The 20,680-nt window shown below is 36.3% G+C and overlaps 1 protein-coding gene across 1 annotated transcript in view; it reads right to left on the minus strand.

The window, feature by feature from the left end:
* LOC144956730 (uncharacterized) overlaps positions 1-20,680 on the minus strand; it is a 72,573-nt gene that overhangs the window by 12,152 nt on the left and 39,741 nt on the right. Inside the window, exons 11-18 of the mRNA XM_078887409.1 lie at positions 19,668-19,835; positions 18,045-18,165; positions 17,675-17,803; positions 12,995-13,049; positions 10,446-10,553; positions 9,684-9,986; positions 3,146-3,745; positions 1,777-2,091 (exon numbers count right to left, since the gene is read on the minus strand). Coding sequence (XP_078743535.1) covers positions 1,777-2,091; positions 3,146-3,745; positions 9,684-9,986; positions 10,446-10,553; positions 12,995-13,049; positions 17,675-17,803; positions 18,045-18,165; positions 19,668-19,835 — 1,799 coding nt within the window. The remainder of the gene's footprint in view (positions 1-1,776; positions 2,092-3,145; positions 3,746-9,683; positions 9,987-10,445; positions 10,554-12,994; positions 13,050-17,674; positions 17,804-18,044; positions 18,166-19,667; positions 19,836-20,680) is intronic.

The raw sequence follows: 20,680 nt of genomic DNA on the forward strand, positions 1-20,680 counted from the left end.
TCACTGCCCATGTTGATGTACATATTCACAATTGAATCAAATGGGTAATCCTGTATCCTATGAGTCAACATTAGTTTTCAAACTATCTGAACTCATACTGACCAGTTTTAACATCTTTCTCTCAGTAGTGACCAATTTTAACATTTTTCTCTCTGTGTTTTTTGTGTGCATACGTGTGTTTGTGTTTGTATTTGTGAATGTGTGTTTGTGTAAGTGTGTGTGTGTGTGTGCTTTTTGTATGTCATCTGTAACATCTGGTTATGATGGTGTCTGAAATTACTTCCACCCTAGTTTTCTGCAGGACATCATCTTTTTAAAGACATTGGGCTGAAAGTTTCTTAGGATTCAACACAGACATTTGGTCTGGAACATCTCTAATTGCTGCTGTTGTATTTCTAGTATTACTTCCAACATTCGGACTTATACAGCATTACACTGAAGACATTTCTCTTAAAAATAGCTTTTGTGCGATAAAATAATTGCTCGACTTCCAGTTATTGTTCAGGATTGGCCCACTTTGCTGAGCATGCATTAAAGTCTCTCTCCAATAGTCATCACCTTCCTGTATCATATTGAAAAGTGTTATCAACTAATACCGGATTGTCTATTCTCATATATTTTCAAAGAAGTTGTGGTTTGTTAGCTTTGATCCCCGCGTCCTAAAGATCGGAGTATGACAAGTGCCTATGTCTTTTCCTATACAACTTTGTTCAAGTTCAAGACCATAAGATACAAATCACTTAAATATTATCTCACCAAACTAATCCCTGTGACTCCAGTCCTTGTTTTCTTGAAAATGTGGAAAACGCGTTGATTTCTAATATGCGTCAAGTGGCGGTTAGTTTCATTCAAGTATTGTTCAAAGGGAATAAACTGTATTTATTTGAATTGATCGTAGTCAAGAAGGTTTTATGGCTGAGTGTTTGACTGTTTTGTGAAATAGATGTATGAGCACAGTCTCATGCAGTACTCCAATAATGGTCTGACAAGTTGAGTATATGACTATGTCGTTGCCTTTTCGGGGCATTAGTGAAAGTTTCTCTTAATGCAATTTTGTGTTTTGGGATACTTTGTCATAATATGGCGAATGTGATGGTGTCACTGCAAAGTGTTATTAAGGTGGATTCCAAGGTATGCTAAGAAGAAGAAGAGAAATCCAGGGTGTCTTCGGCTGGAGCAAGACTTGGCAGTATTTTTCATTCAATGTCTATTGGCATAATAAGCAAGTCTACGGAGAGACTGTTTTAATTATCTATTACGTTGGACAGAAACCAATTCTATGAAACAAAGATTGATAATCACTGGTAGCAGTCGGAAGCTATTTAGATCATAAAAGTGACCCATCATCTAAAAATGGTAAAATGTTGTGATGAATAGTATAGGACCCCGGAAAGTGAATTTAGAATTCAAGTGATATGCACTATGAACTTTTGAATGTTTTACAATGTAGGAAATGGTAATTAGTCTCCTTCATAGCGAAAAAAGAATTATATGTGACAATAAATTCAATCTCAAGTTCCCTATTCATCCTGACATAATACCACTCTGAGAAGGTTTGTCATAAATGTTCATAAATTAATAAAGTGCATTGCAAAGCTTTCTGATGTTATAATTTATTAGAAATAATTATAGTATATTATATATATATATTAATATATATATATATATTTTATATATATAATATATATATATATATATATATATATATATTATATATATATATATATATATATCATTTCATGTGAATCATATCTATTGAATCACTCTAATATTTACCATTGTCATAATCGAAAGCATAAACAGAAACTGATGATGTTTTGTCATATCTTCCAGACGGGTGTTCTGCAGAGCATGTACATTCTGCAGAAGACATTTTGTCAGTGGCAACAATGGTAGTTGCGGCAGATGTCCCTTCACTGGTGATACTTGGCACTCCAGTGCACGAGATGGTGACGCTACTGACAATAGGATTGCCACCTTCAACCATGCAAGTGACATGAAATGTGTCTCCTACCGCTACATATATATAGTCATCACTGGTGCTCCACTGGTCACGTGCAAACAAAACTGGTGGATTCGAAGGTGGAACCCCTATTGGGAAATAATAAAGACATAGAACAGTATTATTACATCTTAATGCATATTTTATCAAGCTTTATATATAATGCAATAAGGTAAATACTATCTTAATCTATAAAAAATAAAGATGATGATGATGATAATGATTTAGTTGTTGTGGTATTAGTTGTAGTACTGGCAGCAGCAGCAGTACTGGTAGTAGTAGTAGTAGTAGTAGTAGTAGTAGTAGTAGTAGAAGTAGTAGTAGTAGTGGCAGTAGCTGTAGTAGTAGTAGTAGTAGTAGTAGTAGTAGTAGTAGTATTGTAGTATTATAGTACCACTACTACTACAACAACTACAACTACCACTTTTACTACTACTACTACAACTATCACTTTTACTACTACTACAACTACTACTATTATTACTACTACTACTTCTACTAGTAGTAATAGTAGTAGTAGTAGTAGTAGTAGTAGTAGTCGTAGTAGTAGTAGTAGTAGTAATAGTAGGAGTAGTAGTATTAGTAGTAATAGTAGAAGTAGTAGTAGTAGTAGTAGTAGTAGTAGTAGTAGTAGTAGTAGTAGTAGTAGTAGTAGTAGTAGTAGTAGTAGTAGTAGTAGTAGTAGTAGTAGTAGTAGAAATAGTAGTAATAGTAGTAGTAGTAAAGAAAATCAGCGTAAATTATGTTTCTTCTATAAGATACAAAATTAAATTCGACTGACCTATAAAAGTACTTGAAATGTAGCCGGAGTTGAGAGAGAGAGAGAGAGAGAGAGAGAGAGAGAGAGAGAGAGAGAGAGAGAGAGAGAGAGAGAGAGAGAGAGAGAGAGAGAGAGAGAGAGAGAGAGAGAGAGAGAGAGTTAATATCAATATTGTAATATCGCCCCGATATAAGAACCGCCATGCATACCAAACCTTGACATTATATCCCTGGATAAGAGCTCAACCTATGATATTGATATTTCATTTTTATTATTTAATAATTTTGTTAAAATACTATACATCTCTGACTGGCGCTTGGTTAGTAGACATAGAAGAAATATACCCATATAGGATAAAAAAGAAATATATCAATTGTTTTTACCTGTTGTACTGTCTTTATCTATAACATTAATATTGAAAGATGTAGTTAGAGGGTTCAATTGGTTAATTTGGTCAGAGGAGCAGATGCACTGTGTGCCATCTCGGTCGGAGGTGGCTTTAAAACCTTTCGTCGCTTCAGTCCCGGCAACTGTCGTGGTTTGCATCCCACTGCACCATATTGAGACACTGCTGGCCCCTTGAGCTTGACATTGAACTGTCACTGTTGAGTCAAGGTCAGCCGCGAAATTATCATTTTCGACGATTTGTATTCCATTTACATGAACTTCAGGATAATTGTAAGTTGAATTGGAATCGTAATGAGCATCAGGATAATTGTAAGTTGACTTGGAATCGTAATGATCATCAGGATAATTGTAAGTTGAATTGGAATCGTAATGAGCATCAGGATAATTGTAAGTTGACTTGGAATCGTAATGAGCATCAGGATAATTGTAAGTTGAATTGGAATCGTAATGAGCATCAGGATAATTGTAAGTTGACTTGGAATCGTAATGAGCATCAGGATAATTGTAAGTTGAATAGGAATCGTAATGAGCTCCAGGATAATTGTAAGCTGAATTGGAATCGTAATTTGGATAGTCTGAAAAAATTAAAATGGATAAATTAATTGTGCTCATTAATATATACTGAGCACTGTTAATTACTGGCCATACTTAAACCAGCTGTAACTCTAAAAGTATTTATCACAAGCAGCAATGCTTGACATCAAAATATAAAAAAATAATTATATTCAAAATTATTTTTTTTCAAATAAAAAAACAGATCTGAATGCTATTTAATAATGCAATATGGCTGAAAACAAAGAGCCACCCAAAACTTGATTAAATACACATGTGCAAGAGAAACTTGATATTTTTATATGCTAAATTACAATAGTTTAACCATGTGTTAGACTCTATAATATTATATCACCTAAAAAAGCATTTACTAAACCAAATGCATGCCGAGTAATATTGAAATTTGTCAATCACAGCGTAAATGGTGAACATTTTTGTAAGATAACTTGATATTTTGACTTTGGAAATGACGAGTGAATGCATTATAAGGAATATTCCAGTGGAAATTGTGACAATGCAAGTTCTTAAATTCTTGAAACAGAACCCTTTTGCACCAATGTGATCTGATAGAACATCGCCATGTTGTCTTCTACTATTTACAAGTTATCTGTTGTTTTAAACCAAAAAAAAAGATCTATGTGAAATCATTTTGTAATTACTTTGATTTCAATTCTTCTACTCTTGAAAATATGCTGAAACTGAGCCTCAAACAGAGCCCCCAAGACTTGGCCATATTCACGCCAAATGACCAGTAGACTAGGTTGCACAGATTTTCAATGTTAGAGCTACCTGATATTCTATTATCGCAAAGTTCAACAACAAAAGGGCATTTGAGAGATCAAAGGCGGACAGGTCAACCCTGAGTAACAACAAACGATGATGATCGAACATTTGCTTGGCACACAACCCCTCTCTTATGCCTCTCTGACATCGCCGTGGAAAATAACATTTCATAATGGACAGTATTACAAAGACTTGCAACTGCTAGACTCAGAGCGAGGCCTTCTGTGCAACCTCAACTAACTGAGAATAAGATCTAGGTGCTCGAGTAGTCAGTTGTCAATCCAGACCTCAATCTTATTGGGCACCTCTGAGACCTACAAGGGAACAAAAGTGCCAAGCAATGATTGCTTATGTGCTTTGGAACATTATTCAAGCAGAATTAAATACATCACAGCAAATGACATAAACCCCATTATAAACTCTAGGAGGAGACTTGTCCGAGTAGAAAAAGGAAATTGGGGTGGCCTTACCCGGAACTGACTTTATATTGTCAAAATTTTCCTCTTTTCCAAAGCAGAGCTACCCAGCTTGTGTTTTTAAGTCGTCATTACTTTTAGGATTATGCATGCATGTTGATGAAATTTGGCTCAAAAAGATTAAAAGTACTGCTCATATCTATAATACAACTTTTTTCCAATTTTGTCATTGACTCAAAATGAGTGTTATTTTACTTTTGCATATGTTGTGTATAACCAATAGATTCACTCAGTCTTTGGTAAAATAATCAGGTTAAAAGACCTAAAAACTTAAATTTTCTGAAGGGGTAATCGAAATAAGTTCTGACAAAACAAGTATTCTAATTTTACATCTATAAATATATTTCATGTAGAACATCTGGCCAATGGCTTTTATATTCCTGGTCTTCGTGCCAATAAGTCCTGGCACATTTTGACACTGGAAATAATCCAAATGCCTATAGGTTAATACTGCCATACTCTGGAAAAAACATATTTAAAAATTTGGCCAGAAAACTTGTCCAAATATGGATTGATTTAAATGACCCTTATCTTGGCAAAAACTCTCAAACCTGGGACTTTGCAAAGAGACTGTGATCGTTTCGGTGATGGTGGTATAATGGTTTGAATGGGAATCAGCACCTATCACTGAACAGATCTTGTTATCATTCAAGGTGGCTGTAATGGGTCGTGCGGCTATGTGGTCTAGTGGTATGACACTCGCTTTTGGATCGGAAGATCCTGGATTTGAGCCTCGTCGGCGCATAGTTGAGTCCTTGGAAAAGGTTCTTTACTCACATTCTCTCACCATACTCAGGTGTAGAGTGAGTACCTGGTCGTTAACAGCATTATCTTTGTCGGAGAAAAAAATTGTAATATCGCCTAAGACGTGTCATGTCTGTTTTGTTTGTTTGTTTTTAGGTGTTTAACGGCGCTTTCGACACTATTTAGGTCATTTAAGCCCCCGTTTCTGTCTTTCATCAATGTTTTATCGGCCCCAAGGGGCCACAGCTGATCAAAACGTGTACTGTTGTAATAAAATCTTTATAAAATCATAATAGTTACATGTTTGTTAAGTAAAAATATCTATTTACAATTTCTGCAGGAGTTCACATTCCTGCAGATACTTTAAAATTGTAAGTGGATCGACCGACTGGAACAGAGACTTCAAGTCTCTGTTATCATAATGTTGTGACCTTATCTGTTCTAATTCTGTACATTCAATTAAAATGTGTTGAACTGTGAGGTCACAGTTACATCTTCTGCAAAGGGGTTTTTCATACCTCTCCAGAAAGAAACAGTGAGTGAGGGCAGTATGTCCGATCCGGAGTTATTTTTACCTCGTCTCTTCTTTTTAGCCCCAAGTTGGGTCTGGGGCCGAGGTCACTTTTAATTTGTTTTAATTTGTTATGTACATCTCGACTCCAGGATCGTTCCCATTCCTTTCGGACATGTTTTTTTATATTGATCTTTAAATCCGCATGGGATTTTACTGTCTCGTTCTACATGTTACGTGTTGCTGTTGGTTATAAACACCCTTTATAACCCCTTATAAAGTGCTATGAGCACGAAGTCGTGAAGTCCCAGGTTTAAGAGTTTTAGCCAAGATGAGGGTTGCATAAATCGATCGATATTTGAAGGACGGGTTTTCTGACCAAATTTTCAAATAAGTGTTTTTCAAGAGTACGGCAAAATAGCAGGTATGGCCTCGATCAGCCTGTCATTGATCCAGTTGACCTTGACATGGCCTCCATTGCCTGACATCTCGCTTTCGAACCCATTGTCCAAGCTCGTCCCATAAATGTTCATCTCTGGTGAGCGGGAAGTCCAGTCCACGGGTTCAATTTCGTTTTGCCCAGACTGTGTCCACGAGCATTGTCTTGACTAAAAAAAATTGCATTCCTTGATGCGCGACCAAGAACGGAACAATATGTTGTCTCAGTAGATTATGAGCATAAAAACAAACAACAAAAACAAATATACCGCAATATCCACTAAATATGCTCATAGCGCTTTACAAGGGGTGCCTAACCAACAGCAACACGTAACATGTAGAACGAGACATGATGCCTCTTAGACAACATTACAATTTTACCGACAGAGTCAACACTGTTAACGGCCAGGTACTCACTTTACACCTGAGAATGGTGAGAGAATGTGAGTAAATAAAGAGCCTTTCCAAGGACTCAACTATACGACGAGCAAGGCTCGAACCCAGGACCTTCTGATCCAAAAGCAATACCACTAGACCACATAACCGCATGACCCATTACAGCCAACTTGAATGATAACAAGATCCATGCGGTGATAGGTGCAGGATCCCACTTAAACCATGATACCACCATTGCCAAAACAATCACAGTTTCCATAACATAATTATCTCCAACCCTTATATTGTCAGGACGTCAACCTCGCTTACGACCATCTGGAAAGTACGCCTGGAATTATTTCTCGTCAAAGATTGATACAGAGAACCAGTGGGGATTAAACCAGCATTGGTATGACATACATCAGTCCAGACGGGCTAGCCTATGAAGATTAGTAAGCTGTAGCCCAACATACATATTTACCTACATATTCACAAATGAATCGAATGGATCCATGTTACAAAACAATCCTGTATGAAACAATGAATAGTTTTAAAATTATTGTTACCCATAATATGGTCATTGACAAATTTCAAAAGCTCTTTTATTTATATATGTATGTGTGATTGTATTTTGTGTGTGTGTGTTTTAGCTGATTACTGAGTTAGGCATTGGGCCACAAGGGTGTAATTTAATAAAATATTGATAGCAAACTTCAATGGACGGAACAAATTAAATATACATGCATATTAGAAAACACATTTAGTCCTTCGATTCCTGAAATGTAATGGATTTATCCAATCTATCCAAAATCAAAATGTTTTAAAATCCTTGTTAAACCAGCACAAGGCTATGGTTTGGATTCACACCATGCATAAAAAAAAGAAAAAAATACGAAAAAGTACAGAAGAATGCAATGAGATGTAGTACAAAGGATGCTCACATGAAAAAATTAGGATTGTTAACTCACCATGAAGCACTGGATAGAACTAAAACTAAAATAATAACACTGCACAAAACAATTAAATGGCCTCCTAGAGATACCAGTTGATCAAAAATGAATGGATTCTTGTTATATATACTACCGTTTTTCTGGGTATTTTAAAGTAATTTAGGCCTACATATGTTTTGTTTTTGTTGGTTGTCGACTGAAAGAGTGGTTTAGTAATAATAATAATAATAATAATAATAATAATAATAATAATAAGAATGTATTTTATTCATCCAAAAGGAAATTTTTTTGTTGGGCTACATCTTACTAATAATCTTCATAGGCAAGCCCGTGTGGACTGATGTATATCACATCAATAATTTGAGCCTGAAACATTCTGTGATTGATATTTTGTTCTTGTTTGAAGCTGTTATATTCATTTTTGTTTATTACTTTTTGCATTCCAGTTTCTAGAAGCTTAGTATCACTTTGACTCATCTCATATTTACTAATTTTTCCGAAATTGAGCAATCTGATTCTTCTTCTTCAAGATATCAAGATTCTTAGCAATATTGGGATTAAAGAAAAAATATGCACAACTGACTGTCTGGAAAGTCATCATCATCATTGCCTTTTTCACCCTGGGTCAGGGTATAGGCCACAGACAAACAGTTTCCATCCTTCTCTATCCTGAGCCAACTTTTTTATCTCATTCCAGGTCTTACCACTTCTCTGTATATCAGCTTCTTTAATTCTTCTCCATGTTCCTCGTGGCCTTCTCCTTGATCTTCTGCCCTGAGGGTTCCAGTCCAATACTTTCTTTGTTATAGTTGAGTCATTCTTTCTGTCTGGAAAGTACAGTGATCTTTTTCTTTTACTTTTGGATAAGCAAATCGACAGTTATACTCAGTCTGACAGAATCAGTTGATTTACTTGAAGAAAACAAAAAAGAAATCCAAGAAGAAAAAAAGGAAGTAGTAGTAGTAGTAGTAGTAGTAGTAGTAGTAGTCGTAGTAGTAGTAGTAGTAGTAGTAGTAGTAGTAGTAATAGTAGTAGTAGTAGTAGTAGTAGTAGGAGGAGGAGGAGGAGGAGGAGGAGGAGGAGGTGGAAAAGAAGAAGAAGAAGAAGAAGAAGAAGAAGAAGAAGAAGAAGAAGAAGAAGAAGAAGAAGAAGAAGAAGAAGAAGAAGAAGAAGAAGAAGAAGAAGATGATAATGATGATGGTGATGATGATAAAGAAATAGAAGAAGAAGGTGAAGAAGAAGAAGAAAAATAAGAAGATTGATGAGCCTTTGGTGAAATAAACAAGGCTTATCGAAGACTGTTAATGTTTAGTAAGCCCTGACCAAGCAACTTATATAAATCAAAGGGTCCTATTCATTGAAGCTATTGTTAATTTATAAATTATTAACATCTGATGCAACGCTTTGTATTTCGCTTGATAGCTTATAGATAGTTTTGATGTATCTAAATAGATCAAAGATTTGATATCAAGCCACACAACAAGGTAAAATGAAGTGTACAGTAAATTAAAGGGAGTAAAAATAAGTCTTATAAAAGATACAACACAAAGTAAACAACGAAGGAAGACTTTGTGCATGGCATGCTTTTGGCAGTCATATTAAAAACAAACAAACAAAAATCACGCCATGCGAACAATTTGATTTAATTGTTAATCAAAGCTATATTTTTCACTCTAGTATTTACCAGTGGAATTCGAAATTAAGTAAACCTTATCCGTTTTATAGTAAGATCCAGAAATGTGCTCAGCAGAGCATACACATTCAATTCCGAAGGTAATAGCTAAATTCATGACTACGTTTTTTGTGGCTATTGTTCCTTCTTCAGTTGTGTCTGATTCTCCTGAGCACGAGATGGTGACCTTACTGACAACTGGATCACCGCCTTCAACACTGCATTGGACTTCATATGTTTGGCCCAGTTCCGCATAATAGTGATCTACAAACTTTTTATTCACTTGCAGCTTTGGTGGTTCTGATGGTGGCACACCTGTTGGAAAACGAAAATTACCAAGAATACCATTGTTGTACAGCATATTTTTCATATTTTATTTTAATTTTGCTCTAAGATGATGTGTAGCTATAATAATAATGATGATGATATGATGATGATGATGACGACGATGGCAACGACGATGATGATGATAATGTTGATAAGATGCTGCTGCTGATGATGATGATGATGATAACTAATAATAGTAGTACTAATCAAAATGAGATGTCTCCACATATAATAATGATCAAAATATATCGAAAAATAGTGCATCAAATGGTGTCATCGGACATTTGTTAATATCAAAAATTCCGAAAATATGATGATGGATGTATTGGGAATGAATTAATAATATGATGAATGATGATATAAATGAATTTAATAATAATAATAATAATAATAATAATAATAATAATAAATATTAATAATATTATCATCATCATCATCATTGCTTACCAAAGCTTTTACACTTCTCACAGCAAAGCATAGAAATCAATTCATTGGAACAGTCTTCATGATTTATAGAAGGACAGAAGTCTGGGTTATCTGCAAACTGGCATGTACCTGAGAGATAAAGAAAAGTAGTAGTAGTAGTAGTAGTAGTAGTAGTAGTAGTAGTAGTAGTAGTAGTAGTATAAGTAGCAGCAGAATTTGTAATCTTAGTAGTAGTAGTAGTAGTAGTAGTAGTAGTAGTAGTAGTAGTAGTAGTAGTAGTAGTAGTAGTAGTAGTAGTAGTAGTAGTACTAGTAGTAATAGTAGTAGTAGTAGTATTTGTAGCAGCAGAAGTTGTAATCGTAGTAGTAGAAGTAGCAGTATTAGCAGTAGCAGTAGTAGTAGTAGTGGTAGTAGTAGTGGTAGTAGTAGTAGTAGTAGTAGTAGTAGTAGTAGTAGTAGTAGTAGTAGTAGTATTTGTAGCAGCATAAGTTGTAATCGTAGTAAATAGAGTTCAGAAAAAAACAAAACAATTTTTTTAAGCTCCAACTTGTAAAATCCTTTAGTGAGAATGTAGCTGGATCGATAATAAAAAATGATGAAGTAAAAAAACTAAAATCATGCAGATAACCATTTTCCACCTTTATTCACTCTTATCTCATGCAACATCCGACGGGTTTTGGCAAATCAGCACACATATTATGTTATTGTCAATTAGGCCACTACAATTGTGAGAAAACTCTAAATGCTTCATATTGTATTATGGATATAACAAGACGTTCCCAAAGTAGCGAAATATGCCCCACGTGACAAAAAAAAATAAATCTAAATTTAAAGTTAAAATGGTCAGAAATATAAAAGTTTGGTTTTATGCACTTTACGAAACTTTATGTATTCTACTTAAAACACAAATGAATTCTGAAGCTTACATTTTAATACTTTTCATGAGTTTATTCCCTTCGAGCTTCAAGCAGCAACATTTTCATTATTCCATTCTCTACTCCATAAAACAAGTTAAATCTATTTTACAAAGACAATTTGGACGTTTTGGGTTCCTTCTTTGTTAACAAACACGATAAAAGAAAAAAACTATGTCCAAATAATTTGTCTGTGTATATTAAATTGAGGATTCTTTTCTATTTTGTTATTGCAATTTATTTCTTTAATCTTTACGTAGCAATAGATGCATTTTCTGAAAGAACTTTTACATCACAATATTATATTGATGATTTTTTTTTTTTTAAATTATTATTATAAAAGCGGATGCCAACAAATTGAACGACATTGTAATATCGGATATAAGGTCTCCATGTTCATCACAGGTTTTTTTATTTTAAAATTTTTTATTTTGTTTTGTTTTGTTTTGTTTTTTGTTTTTAATAAGATAAGATTGGTTTATTGCTTTAATGTAACTGATAATTTTTTCATAACTATGTGTATACAAATTGTATAATCAATATACCCACCTTCAGAAACACAGGTCCAAGTAATTAATTATAGTAAGAATAATAACAATAATAGCAACAATAACAACAATAACACTAATAACAACAACACCAGCAACAATAATAATAAAAACACCAACAACAATAATAATAATAACAACAACAACAATAGAAATAATAATAATGATAGAGCATATAAAATTAGTGATAAAACTACTAAAAAGTATTATAACAGCCATGTTAGCAAAAACAGGAACCATAATATCTAATAATAATAACAACCACCATAACTACAACAACGATAATAACAACTACAAAAACAGTAATAATAACAATAATAATATTTTATTTTATTTTATTTTATATCATTTTCTGATCCTCATATCGGTTCTTAATATCGCTGATGGATATTTTTTTGGGACATATTTGATTTTTGATTTTTCAACGAGAATCAAATGATTTATCCCCATACGATCCAATTCATTGATTCCGGGATAATCAATCAATCCCACCATTACTTTTTGCAAATCTATATGTATTTGTTTCCCTATCTTACTGTTAATTATGCTTTCTATCTCCCGCCATACTGATTTTACTGATTTACAATAAAAAAAGAAATGCTCAGAATAGTCTATTTCATCACAATATTGACATTTATTTGAACTTGCAACTTTCATTTTATGAAGCAATATATTGGTAGGGTAAATATTATGCATAATCTTCCATTGTATAATCCTTAATCTTGATTCTTTTGTACAAATATAAGGTAAAATCCAATGTTTTGCTTGTAACTCTACGCTTTTTTCCCCCCAAAAGCCCTTAACATGTTCTATTGATCCTTCTCCTCTAACATTTTGGTACCACTCTTTTCTATAAAGATTTTGAATAATAATATATTGATGATTAAATTTAAGTTAAATCATGACTTCTCCTGAGATCGATCAAGTTCTCTTTGCGTGTGAAGTGAATGCTCTACATAGTGAGCTATCTGCACTCCAATTTTGGAAAAAGAATGCAAGAGAGAAAAAAAACAACAACAAAAAATAAATTTAAAAATAGAAGAGAAAACAAACAAAGAAAAAATAGTTGCTAGCATTCAATATCTTACATAATGGAATTACTACTTACCAAAAAATTTACACTTGTCTGATGGCGCCGTTTTACAAATACCTTCCACACAGAGCTGCAATCAAATAACAGATACACTACTCCTCTTGGATGCTTTACATTTATGTAAAATACTCAACTGCTAACTGAATGAATCATACCAAAATACAAATCTTTGAGAGGCTTTAACACTTTTTGTAAAGTGGGGTGATCGTGGCCATTTTTTGACATATTTTGTAATGTTAAGTAATAAAGTGTTATTGCTATATCAATTTTTGTTGTTGAAAAAATGGGCTCATTTAAAGCAATACATTTAGAGACATTTATGGGTGAAACTGCAGATTATTTCAAGTTACGATATATGGTGGTCATAATCACCTCCACACGTGGTGACTATTATCATCATTATCAATATCAATATCAATATCGCTCAAATGATCTCTTGCGGACCTAATTGTCCAAAAACAGAAACGCAGAGACAAGGAAAGCGACCTTCCTCGTGTGACTATCGATTTGCCAATGTCTACTCCTTTGAATACCTTGGTAGTCGTATCCAGTGCGATGGTGACGAGAGGGCTGATGTTGAATACAGAATGTCAATAGCACAAACAACATTCAACTCTCTATCCCATCTGTGGTCTGATCACCGTCTGTCCCACGGAAAGAAAATAAAGTTGTATGCCTCAAGTGTCTGCTCTGTCTTCACACATGGTTGCAAGGCTTGGCAACTTACAGAGGGTGTAACTAAAACTGTGAATGGCTTCAACAGCCGATGCCTTTCCATCATTACGGGAGAAGACTACAGAGAACCCGCAAAACGCCCCGAATTCGACCTGGTAGCTACAGTGATGAGACGCAGGCTCCGCTTTGCGGGGCATATCTTGCGCATGGACGCAGACCGCCTCCTGCGTCGAACTTTCATTGCCTACTTGAAGAGCTTGACTACTAGACCAGATGGCACTTTACTACATGGGCTGGATTCTATGCCCATTGACGAAATTGTGACTCTAGCCAGGAACAGGCGTGCTTGGTCCCGATATGTGGATTCCCTGTGACCGTGACACTTTTATGCTTGTGTAGCATAGCACCTTATAGGTGCCATACTAATATACAGTGTAACTCATACATAGGGTAAGATGGGGGAATTCCACACCGGGGGTAATTCCACACCCAAACTTCTTAGATCTAGCTCTTCACAGGAAGAAAGCAAGAAAAGTCATTGGGAACTCTTCTAATTTTGAAAAGTGCTTTTGACCTTTACTTTCTGTTTCAACACAAGAGGTAGCCATCTTTGCAACAGCTGCATTCTGAGACTGAGGGAAAGTTGTTTACAAGTGTCGAAGGTAAGTAGAACACTCATAGTTTTCAAAGATTGCCAAATGTTGTTAAATGTTCTCTAAATTTGAAGCCCAAGCTAGAAATGCTTAATCATTCACTAGATATGTAATAGTTGCCCACAAACGTGCTTTATGTGCCACCATTAAAATGCTGTGCCTCTTGTAGATCCAAAAGCGTCAGGGAAATTCCACACCCTCAGGGTGTGGAATTTCCCGGTTCCACTTTGGAAGGAATTTTGTGATCAAAATCCTATGGGAATGGTTTTATTTCACTTATGAGAGGCCCTAGATCATGTCATGTGAATAGTGTAGTCATTATCCATGTTTTTTGCATTGGGGCAATTCCACACCAATGGGGTGTGGAAATGCCCCGACATATTTTGCTGTTGTTTTTCGCAGAATAGCACATCACCCAACAGTCTTGGAAGTGTGTAGCCTATTATATATATATATGTTTGAGCAATAAGTGAATAAGCTTGATTATGGGTCTGCATGTTAGGCCAATGCTTTAGCTGGATCTAGATCTAGAAGTAATTTCTCTTGTTCATTTTCTTTTTCTTTCAAGAGAGACTGACTAATCATGGTGAGGAATTATAAGAGGAAGACAGTGGCGTACAACCATGCAGACATGGAGAAAGCGGTCAATCTCGTTACATCTGGAGAGATGGGATATAAACGTGCTGCCAAGTTGTACAACCTTAATTGGGGGACAGTCCGTGACCATGTCAAGAAACGCTACAGCAGAATGGGTAAGTCTGTTCCTCATGTGAAAAAGCCGGCAATTTTCTCTTTCTTATTCTAGGTTTGTCTGTTTCTTCTTTCACCTCTTCCACTTCTTTTTGTCTTCCTCTTCATTAAAATTATTATTAATAATTAGGTTCTTTTTAAAGGCTTTTTTTTAACCTTGTAGTTCTCTGACCAAAATATGCACTTTGATGAACCGAAATCCTCCTGACAACATAGAAATACACAACTCATTGTCATGTCAATGTTTGTTGTTGCTGTTGTTATTTTTTGCTACATAGGTGGACCTGGATAGTGCTAACCACCTCACCTTTTTTCTTTTTCTTTTTCTGTTTTTCTTAGGGGCCGGAAGACCAACCAACCTGACTAAAAGTGAGGAAGACGAGATTGCCACTTCCCTAAAACTCCTTTCCAAGTGGGGATTTGGACTGACGAGGGCAGAAATCCAAGAAGTAGTTGGAGACTACATCAAGACCATAGGTCGGGATACTCAATTTGTGGATGGTGTGCCTGGTGTTGACTGGCTGGACTGCTTTTTTAAGCGCCACCCGGAGCTTACCCTGAGGCTACCTGAACAACTGAAAGCGGCTCGTGCGAAGTCATCAGCCAACAAGACAGTTTATGATGAGTGGTTTAAGTTGTTGGGGGATGTTCTCAGGGAAAATGATCTCATGGGAAAACCGGAGAGAATATACAACGTTGATGAAAGTGGGTTCCCACTAGACCCCAAGCGCATCAAAGTCATCACGGAGAGGGGCATTTCCCATCTCTTCAGGCTTATCGGTGGGTCAGGCAGAGAAAACATCACTGTACAGGGATGTGCGAGGGCTGATGGACTAATGCTTCCCCCTTACATCCTTTACTCTGCCAAAAATCTCAGGTCCAAATGGACAGAAAATGGACCCGAAGGAGCAAAATACAACGCAAATGAAAACGGGTGGATGGACATGGTTTGCTTCCATGACTGGTTTTGTTCCTTCTTCCTGCCAAGCTTGCCCCAGAGAGACCAGTGGTCGTGATTTTTGATGGACACGCTTCACATATCAACTTTGAAACAATTAAAGAGGCGGTGAAAAACCAGATTGTGTTACTTAAACTACCATCAAACACCACACATGTGCTACAGCCCCTCGACGTCGGCGTATACGGCCCGGCAAAAACCAAATGGGAGAAGATACTTGTGTCTTTCTCGAGACAAAATCTCGGGGTCCCACTCTCAAAAGAGCTCTTCCCCTCTCTCCTGAAAAGCCTGTGGGAGTCAGAGGCAATGCGGCCAGAAAACGTGAAGGCGGGTTTCAAATCATGCGGCGTCATGCCATTTGACCCATCACAGGTTTCACCATCACACTACCAGTCGGCTGAGATCTTTGATCGTCCTTTTCAAGATGCGCCCTCCCCCTCCAAAGCTACTCCATCCCCAACCCCCTCAGTCCCATCCTCTGATGTTGCCTCACTGTTTACTTCCTGCCAGAATGCCGTCTCCCCGCCCAATGCTTCAAGTTCTGCTGCCGTCTCCCCGCCCAATGCTTCAAGTTCTGTTGCCGTCTCCCCGCCCAATGCTTCAAGTTCTGCTGCTGTCTCCCCGCCCAATGCTTCATTTTCACAGCATAACTCCATCAGACACTATTTTCTTGCCAGATTGACTCCCATGATCAAGAAACCAACATCAGACAATGGGGTCAACAGACAGAGGGCAGTCAAGAGGCAGTTTGGTGAAAGCCTTACATCAGAGGAATGTATCACCAGACTGCTGGCAGAGGAAGAAGAGAAAGCGGCAAAGAAGGCAAAAGGAAAGGGCAAAGGGAAGGGGAAGGGAAAAAGCACAGGAAATAAGTCTGCTGCTGCTGCTTTTCCTCCTCCTCCTCCTCCAAATGACAACAGTGACAGTGACAATGACCTTGAAAATGAACAGCCTACTCTACAACAAAGACCAAACAGTGACACAGACAGTGACTACACCGACAGTGACAATGACCCTGACTATGTCCCTCGACAAACATCAAGAGTGAACAGAAATTTGTTTGAAATTGATTTGTAGTTGTAGTTTCTTTTCATCACATGGCCTACTGTTCTCATCATAATCATAGTAATGTACAAAGATTGTTGTGCTCATTTCAGGTGTAATTTCTTGTTCTGTTTGTTTAATTCTGGTTTTTCACAGTTTTTACATGTCTATCATGACGGGTTGTGGAATTGCCCCGAAAGAGTGGAAATGTTAATAAATAGTAAAAATTGAAACTGTGAAGTATTGTTACTTTTTTGTCTATTATTTGTACAGAATCTAAGTTTGAATGGCTGTGGGATATTTGTGCCCCGTTTGTGTGATCACCTCATCAATAGAAACGTTCTGACACCCAACTTAAAAAGTTGGGTGTGGAATTCCCCCATCTTACCCTACATCAATATCATTATTATTATTATTTATTATCACTACTATTATTATTATCATTACTCTTATTATTATTCTTCTTATCATTTTTAAAAATTATTATAACTATTATTAAAATGATTCTGATGGTGATGATGATGATGATGATGATGATGATGATGATGATGATACTGATAAAGGTGGTGGTGTTGGTAGTTGTGGAAAACATTAAAGACCGAAAGTTCGAACAACCTTTCCATTCCCACAGCAAGTCCCTGTTGCTGGCCTGATATTTTCGCAATATGGATGTTCAGAAATGGTGCAGTCCATTGAGGTGCATATATAGTTCAAGTCATCAATCGCATCTTGTTTACGATCACTCTGAAAAGATAACATTAAAGATCATAGAAACAAAATAACAACAATAGCAACAACATCAACAACAACAACTACTACTACTACTAACAACTACTACTAACTTCTACTACTACTACTACTACTACTACTACAACCACTAAAATTAATACTATTAATATTACTCAATGTGTTATGCAAATTTTGAAATCCATGCAAATATTTACATTTTTGATAAAACCTCTTATCTTATTCAATTTTCGCTCACCAAACAAAGGATGGAGTTACTGTCAAAATGAGCCATGCACTGGTCTTGGATATATGATGCAGTTAGATCCGAAGCTGTGAATTGAATCCCAGATTTTTCCTGCAGACATGTCTGCAGATTACTGAAAATGAACAGAAAAATTATCATAGGTTTCAACATATCCAGATAAAATAGACAAAAATGTATTCCAAAAATGAATTGTGACCAATTGTCTCTAAATCTTATAATGTTGGGGTGAAAAAAAATAATTACGCCCTGATCATTAGATACCGTAGCCTAGGCATTCCATGAAGGAATATAGATAATCCATCAAACAGGATGTCTGATGTCAACAGGAATCACCCATGTTGTCCAAATTGGGGGTTTATAATCTTGCCCAAGGAAAAAAAAAAGAAAGTGCCTGAAGTCGGGTTCAAACCCAGGACCTTCTGGGTCACAGTGCAATGCCTTAACTCCTCGGGGTGGAAAAGAGAATTAAAATTGTATTTTAAACTGAACTTCTACAATTTGAGTGAACTAATAACGTCATCACTGGCGAGAAGAAATTTTAAAAAAATAATTTCCTTATTCTGATCGTTTCGATTTTAAACTTATTCATCTTCATTTAGATTAAGCAGGTGGGTCACAATTTCCTTGACTGGGGATTGAACCTGAGACCTCTTGAAAACCAATCGGATGGATTCAGTATAGTTGGGGAGCAACTACTCGTATAAGTAGAAGTGACTTGGAAAAGAGAAGTGCCAAATAAACACAATAGTGTCCTGGAATGGAGTGACTAAGACCAGCCCCCCAAACGTGCTGTGGGAACGTATTTATTGTTGTTTTAATGTTTGTTGTTGTGAATTGGGTGTCAATGTGAGTTCAATTCACTGTTATGTGTTATTTCTTCCCTGAGTTTGTGACGTCACATTGGGTATAAAAACGGGGTTGCAGTCATTTCCCAAGCTCTTCTTACTACTTAACTATGGATTGCTGATTGAAATTAGATAGTCAAGTGTTGACTTTGACTTTGTTTTTATTACCGGATGGACATTCCCGGACAACTCGAGTGATGCCTTGAAATATGGCATTTTTTAACCGCCCATTTATGTCCTTTACATATATGGAGAACGCCCACTTCGGTGGAGACTTTTTCTTTATTATTTCCTATCATTTACCTATCGTGAACTTGATGAAGAAATCCGTTTACGACAGTACTCCCCCTTCCCCAAGATTAAAAACAAATAGGGTAAAATAAATGTATATCATTAAATAGATTTATTTGTTTACCACAACCATTTAGAAAAAGAATATTGGACAGGTTATTTCAATGTCAAGATATATGATACAAAGATGTTTAAATAAAGGTCTTTAGATATTGAAATAACCAGTCTCTGATGTGTGTGCGTAGGTGTGTGTGTGTGTGTGTGTGAGAGAGAGAGAGAGAGAGAGAGAGAGAGAGAGAGAGAGAGAGAGAGAGAGAGAGAGAGAGAGAGAGAGAGCAAAAGAGAGAGAGAGATTTATGACGAGATAATTACATAAATGGAATGATGAAGGCATTGCTCGCATGTCCTCACAATTTTATGACTTAATTGAAAAAAATAAAAATTCCATGTAGGAATAAGAGTAAGTAGAATGACTTACGGGGTTGTTGCCAGATAGTTGACCTGTGCAGATATATCCGCGGAGCTACAGGAAGAGAACTTGTAAGCGTTAAGTGGGAAGTCAAATTGTGGTGGAGTTGGAACAGGTTCCATGATGTACTGTTCATCAGGACAGTCATCACTGGATCCATCGTGTTCTGCTCCTAAACTGTTTGTGGTTCAGGAAATTAAAATAGATAGAGATGAGAATAATAACATTGAGTAGAGTCTATGCCACGTTTTCCTTGGCGACATTAATACTTTGACATCAATAAGATAAGTGGCCCATCCTGTCAAAGTGGCATAAAACCTGGCTGGGTAATCTGGACATTAGAAATGAACTTTGATGTCAAAACATAAAATTTCATTTGATTTGATGTGCCCTGTTGAGAAGAGTCACTACAGTTTGCGACAAAAAGAAAAATATGAAAATTTATCCATTGACTTTAAATGCTCCTGAATGGATTGTAAAACTATGGCATAATTAAGATGGAATATGTTAAAACATGTAAGCACACTTGTCAAGCAGTAGTTACCCCCCCCTGACAATAATGACGTTGATTGATGCTACTGTAAAATGAATTGAAAAAGAGATTGGTCATTTTCTTACATTGAAATTACTGTATTTATCACAACATCGTCCAATTTGCATGCGCCAAAACAGAGTCCCATGTCACGTTGTGAGTGGTGTCTAATTTTTAATCATCGTGCAACTGTGCATATTTAGTGACATATGCCAAAAACTCACAAATCACACAACTCTTAGAAAAGAAAAAGGCACAACACTGTCTTCTTCTTCGGGTTAAGGCAGCCAGCGCAATCATGTTGACAATTAATGCAGCTCTGTATGACACATTAGGGAGACGCACAAGATGTTTGTTGGGCGCGTAGACAATTTTCTCTGGGAGGCTGTTCCACTCCTTTGCTCTTTTGGGTAAGACTCAATTGTCTGTGATATGTTTATACAGTTTATAATGTCTATACATTCACTAATCAAAGGACTGAAGCAGGTAG

This window comes from Berghia stephanieae, chromosome 11, assembly GCF_034508935.2.
Source record: "Berghia stephanieae isolate SIO BIC M18660-M18661 chromosome 11, UCSD_Bste_1.3, whole genome shotgun sequence".
Lineage (NCBI taxonomy): Eukaryota > Metazoa > Mollusca > Gastropoda > Nudibranchia > Aeolidiidae > Berghia > Berghia stephanieae.